Below are 6,008 nucleotides of genomic sequence, written 5' to 3'. Positions count from 1 at the left end.
TAAAACAGATGAGGTTGAAAAACAAGGTTAAAGTAACTATATCATAGAACCACGATACTTGGGCTCAAATCTCGTGATATTTGAGTGACGCTCAAGTTCGGTGGTTGTTTTCAAACACCACAAACTTTGAATGTTTGAAACTGCCAACAAGTTGCGCTTGTGTAAAATATGTGAAATTTGTAGTGATTTCAAATACTAATAATTATGTCTAAATAATCACAATTTGTTACCATTAAAAACCACCATTTAATTAATTATTAGAAGGATGTTTACCCACTGTGTCTACATAATATTTTCCAAAATCAATGTGTTAGAAGGATGTTTACTAGGTGGGGCTTTGGGATGCAATTGGCATGCCCTATTACATGGAAAAAATATGCTCTCAAGTTTGGTAACTTAGACTTGAAAAGTATGTCTTTTGTGCTTTTAACCATGTCGGCAACATAGACTCGAAAGTATGCGATTTGTGTTATTTTGTAATGTTTTTGCCAATCATGTATATAACTTCAAAAATGATTTGTAGCTCATACTACATCGTAGGCACTGTGCATTGTGGTTGTTTCAAACCGATATAAAGTGTTTATTTATGTTTTTCACTTTATATGGTCTAAAGCTGTCACAATATGGGTGTCTGAACAACATAACTTGATCTTTAGCTTCATGTATCAACTTGATTAAGCATGTTAAACTCGTACAAGGAAATGCAAAAGAACCTGTTTCTTCTTTTTGCTTACCAGTTAACAATTTGGAACCATTTACCCTCTTTCTTCTTTTTTTGAAGTTTTTCCTTTTTCCCTTTCCTTCTTTTGGCATAAAATCGGTGAAAACAATTATGAGGTCGACGCAATTATGGCACTGGGGATATTTGTCATCCATGCAAGGTATCATTGTTAATATCACACCTTGGCTTGAAGGAACAATAATGAAAAAAGTCCATGCAAATCAACCAGAGCAGATAACCAAGATACAATGGATGTCTCCTCATATTTCCATTTAGAAATCAACCTTACTAGCTCCTCTCAACCTTTAAAAACTTTTTTTTAAAGGTTAGTTAAGTGAGTGAAATTTTAATATACATGACTTTGAAAAAAAAAAACTTCACAAAATATGATATTAAGTATTAACTGCTAAAAAAAAATAAGAAGTCATAATTTATTCCACCATTGCATGGCTTGACCATAGGTAAACAAAAATGTAGCTACAAATTGAAAGCAAATACATGATGTTTTTCCTAGTCAATCTTACTCTCCATATTAGTAGCATGCTAGAATCTTAAGAATTATTTACAAATGTTGATATCATCGCAACTAAAATTTCTGCGGATAAGCTGATCTAAACAAAAGAGTTCTACAAAATTAAAAATATTGTATTACATAGCTATTAATGATATAAATCTCATAATCAAGAAAACATCCTATAAGTCTTTGCGGAAACAATAATTGTTCGTATTCCTCCGATAGGTGCAACGATTGCTATTAAAATGCCGACAATCGTGCAAATCTGTAAAAATAATAAAATAATAATTAGATATATGAATTATTTATATAAAATTAAATTAAACACATGTTGAATCAATAGTTTAATGTGAAGATTACTAGTGATGCAGTCCAATGAAAGCTCCATCGCTTTGGCTTTTTTGCTCCAAGCCATAATACACAAGGAAGCTACATGTATGAAATTGAAATTAGAAAAAGAAAGACTCATAATATGAGATTTAAAATATGGTTACTAATAAATTTAAGAATTCTTACAATGTATGATGTTGATGTGAATGCTAGTCCTCCAAAAAACCCTAGCAATCCTCCAAAAAATGGAATGCATATAGCTACAAATCCTACCACAGCTACAGAAAAGAAAATGTTTGTCAGATGTACAATAATTCAAACTAAACATTTGATTTCCTCTCGTAACCAAAAAAAATTATTTATAACATTTGAACATGCTAAAAAATATAATTTTTAAGGAACTCACATAACATTATTCAATACATTCTTACCTACAAACAGGCTTCGAGCAACAACACGAAGGGTCCTTGATGGACTAAAATCCCACCTTTGCACCAAAGATGACTCGATTGTATCAAAAACCGGCATTGCAAAAACCTTTTAGCATGAAGAATATAGTTGTTAATTATGATGAATATATTAGTGTAATTAGTATACATTAGAGGAAGCTATTTAAACTCTAAATGTTTGTTGACAATGATAATGGATTTAAAGTAATTTATATTTGTGTACCTGAAAGCTTCCTAGAACATGAATGAATACCATGAGGTTAGCAGCAGCAATAACCCAATTGGGATGTTCAAGTGAGAGAAGGACATCATCTTCTACAAGATCTCCAAATGCCCAAAAACCAGATATTGCAACTAAAAGATAGCAAGAAATCACTATCAAGTATGCAGCTACCACACCTCGCCACATTGGTTTTTTGGAAGGTGTTTCCTCTGTCGAGGGCAATGTAGCTTGAATCTCTAAAACCACACTGTGTCCTGCAAATGCAAATGCTATGGTTCCTAGCGCATTGAAAATGTCAAAGATCTTCCCAGGAGTGGTATGCGATCGAACACCGTAATGACTAGGATGATGATCGATCCCCTTCACAATAGATGTGACAAATGCCACCATGGAATATCTGCAAAAAAAAAAATATAGATTTTGATAAGGCGCACTATGCTAAATACGAAATTGAAAAAAAAAATAGATCATGCAATTAACTTGTTGTATAACCGCGTACCCGATAGACATGATTGCAGCCAACAAAGAAATTCCTTTCAAGGTGTTGAAGTTAGGACTTTGTGAAAAGCCTAATTGCAGGACCACAAAGATGAGAATGTGATATGTCTGTCTAATTCCACCCAAGAATGAAGTCATATCACAGAACTTCTTCAGGGACTTCCCACCAGTGACACAATACACAATAGTGGAAGCCACCTGAACTGTTAGCTGCTGTGGCATTACCATCCAGAATCCAACTTTGGGCCCAAAAATGTTCTCACCCAAATCAAAGTATCGATCAAACCTCTTCCCCGGTACAAGTTCATGCATCTCCACAAGTAGCCAGAGTGTGTAAAATGTCACAAGCCATGACACTACGAGTATAATAATCCCTGCACTCCTACAAAAATCAAAAGGGCATGCCTAAGTTTCCAATCAAATGCACAAGTTAACATTCTTTGATGGACAGAACCAGAAAAAATTGGTAAAGGGATAAAAATCTTAACACATTAAGAAAAATCAACAAAGCCTAATTGGACAAGGTAACAAAAACTTTTGAGGGTTTGAACGAATATAACATTGGAGTAAGGAAAAATGTTCTCTTCGAAAGGCGGCCAACACATTTGCCTTGTATACATACCATCCAAGCTGGGATACAGCAAATGGCAAGCCTAGCACTCCAGCACCCACCATAGCTGTTACATTGTGAAAAGCTGAGTACCACCACTTTGCTTCCCTAGATGCAGTGATGGGCAACCAGCTTTCAAGGTTCTCCCCATTAGGTGGTTCTTGTGATCTGTTCCCACTGTTACCGCCACGCCCCTGAACCAGTTAATGCATCATGATGAAAATTAGTATAACATGGTAATGGTAAATGATTGAATCGCATTGCACCCATAACTTGGTGATGTGATGATATAAGAAAGGATTGAATGATCAGAATATACCATTAGTCTACAAATTGCAATTCTTCACTCAATAGGAGAGGTATCTTCAGTAGCTGAACTTTTTCCAAGTGGTTGAGATTTCCACAATTTAAAGATTCTCTTGTGCTGAATTAGTCCTGGCTTCCTATGTTTAAGTAAGGGAAGTAAAATAAAAACACATGTGTCACATGGTTAAAACACTTGAGTAATTCAACTGAGTACAAAGGAGTAAAAGTAGGGACTCAAATTCACCAAATCAAAATCGGTTATGTTCAAGACTTTGTAATCTAAAAAGATCCTATAATGAGGGATGTGTCAAAGATCAGATATTGAAGATATGGATAAGTATAATTCTTAATAACCATAAATTGATTTATACCGAAAAACAAGTAAAAAAAGCTATGAATTGTTCAGATTTATCCTTCTCCGCCTTGTAATGAAGAAGAACATTTCATCTTTTAAACTAGCCCTGATCCAATGCCTTAGTCCAAACACACCGATGCGGTTTTTAAGGCTTTCTTTTTCTGCAAAAATTATTAAATTTGCTTCTAAGTGTGGAGATTAATTACCCACGCGTATTTACATATTAAATAATTTCATTTTTTTGAAAATAATTAATATATTAATATTGTATTTAATGATTATTATTAAAATTAGTTTAATAATTAATGTATTAATGTATTAATATTGTGATTTTTCCAAAAATAATTAATGTATTAATATTGCATTTAATGGTTATTAATGACATTAAAATAATTAACAAAAGTCAATTGTGATTTCTTTAGAAAATAATAAATGTATTAATATTGCATTTAATGTTTATCAATGACATTTGACGTTTATTAATGTATTAATATTGCTTTTAATGTTTATAAAAGTCAATTCTGACTTTTCTACCATTTAAGATGTATGACTCCAAAGTTTTTTTTAATGATTATGGTTATTGTTTATATTACAAAATAAAAAAGGTATTGAATGTAATATCTTACATTCCAAATGATATCAAATATGCCATAAAAAATTGATATCAAATAGTTTAAAATGATTGATTTAAAAATTAACTCAAATTTTTTTGTAATTTATCTTTTCATATATACATTTGGAAAATTAAAATAGTTTTGGTATATTAATAAGGAGGTTGAAGAATGTCCAAAATGCAACGTTTCAATTAAACATGTAAAAGCCCCAGAATGCCTTTAAAAAGTTTGAATAATGTTTAAATTTGGGGGCATTTTGGGATTTTCGCCCAGAACAATAGAATTTTTATCCCTCACGTGAAACGTTGCGTTCCATTAAAGAAAGGAAAAACCCCAAAATTTCCTTAAAAAGTTTAACCTAATGTTTAAATTTGGGGGGCGTTTTGGGGTTTTTGCACCTGAACAATAGGGTTTTTGTCCATATTTCTTCCTTGCGTCGGGATTGCATCGTTCCAAACGCGGTTTCAGCCGCGATCGAGGTCGCTACCTCTGCTACATGATTTCCACTATGCTACAGCCTCTAACGCCGTGACCAACCCCTGATCTGCCACGCTCTACCGTTATTGACAACCTTGATTTAGTGTAGTGAAAAATATGTTGGCTAAAACAAACCCTTTATGACAACACACACGAACTGATTCCTGATGCAATTTTAGCAATAACTTTAACGACTGCAGAATCATGATGTCGTTAAAAGTAAAAAAATGTTAGTAGTGATACAAAGGTAAATTATACCTTTTATTGAGATTTGTTTCACTTGTAATTATAGTTTGAAAATATTTAGTTGCTAAAAATTTCTCAAACAAAAGATTTAATACATTGATCATAAATACTTGTGCATCACTTTTTTATGATGTGATAAGAAAAGAAAGATTAAATTGTTATGTATACGTCATGTGAGACGATATTTCAATAAGTTAATCCAAACACGGTTATTCTCTAGAGCTAGCTAAAAGCCAATGTCCTTAAATTTGATTATTATTGACAATTCCTATATACTTAAATCTGATAGGTTCAGAGTCTTGCCATATAAGAATATATCTTATTTTGTTTTTGTCACTCTTCTTAGCTCAATTTATCATTAATTCAGAATTTCAGATGGGTATTTTTCAGCTCAAGACATATCTAACACTAAATTGCCAGTGGGGATTCTTTCCTGTGATTCCACATATAATATTGAGAACACCAGCAGGTGTATAGTTTGGCATAGATATCTAACCAAACTTAATTAGCTTGGCATACCAAAAAAATTAGGATGGTTTTTAACAGGAAAACCAAAGAGGCAGGAATATTGTTTGAGTTGGGAAATTTTGGGGAGGCAGAAGATGTTAAAGAGTTTAGGTGGCATTGTGCGAGAACTGGGTTCGTGGGACAACATGTCAATAACA

The 6,008-nt window shown here is 32.9% G+C and overlaps 1 protein-coding gene across 1 annotated transcript; it reads right to left on the bottom strand.

Annotated features, from left to right (window-relative positions):
• Nucleotides 1–806: 806 nt before the first annotated feature.
• On the bottom strand, nucleotides 807–3,791 carry LOC130742459 (lysine histidine transporter-like 5). Its single transcript, XM_057594565.1, has 8 exons — nucleotides 3,665–3,791; nucleotides 3,358–3,539; nucleotides 2,737–3,117; nucleotides 2,238–2,634; nucleotides 1,997–2,102; nucleotides 1,752–1,843; nucleotides 1,596–1,664; nucleotides 807–1,500 (listed from the first exon to the last, which is right to left on the bottom strand). Exons 1-8 carry the CDS (start codon nucleotides 3,665–3,667, stop codon nucleotides 1,402–1,404), a joined length of 1,329 nt encoding a protein of 442 aa, XP_057450548.1. The 5' UTR covers nucleotides 3,668–3,791; the 3' UTR covers nucleotides 807–1,401.
• Between the last annotated feature and the right edge of the window lie 2,217 nt (nucleotides 3,792–6,008).

The sequence above is a fragment of the Lotus japonicus genome, chromosome 3, assembly GCF_012489685.1.
Source record: "Lotus japonicus ecotype B-129 chromosome 3, LjGifu_v1.2".
Classification (NCBI taxonomy): domain Eukaryota; kingdom Viridiplantae; phylum Streptophyta; class Magnoliopsida; order Fabales; family Fabaceae; genus Lotus; species Lotus japonicus.
The sequence above is the reverse complement of the archived record's forward strand: the minus strand, read 5'-3'. Positions and strand labels throughout refer to the sequence as shown.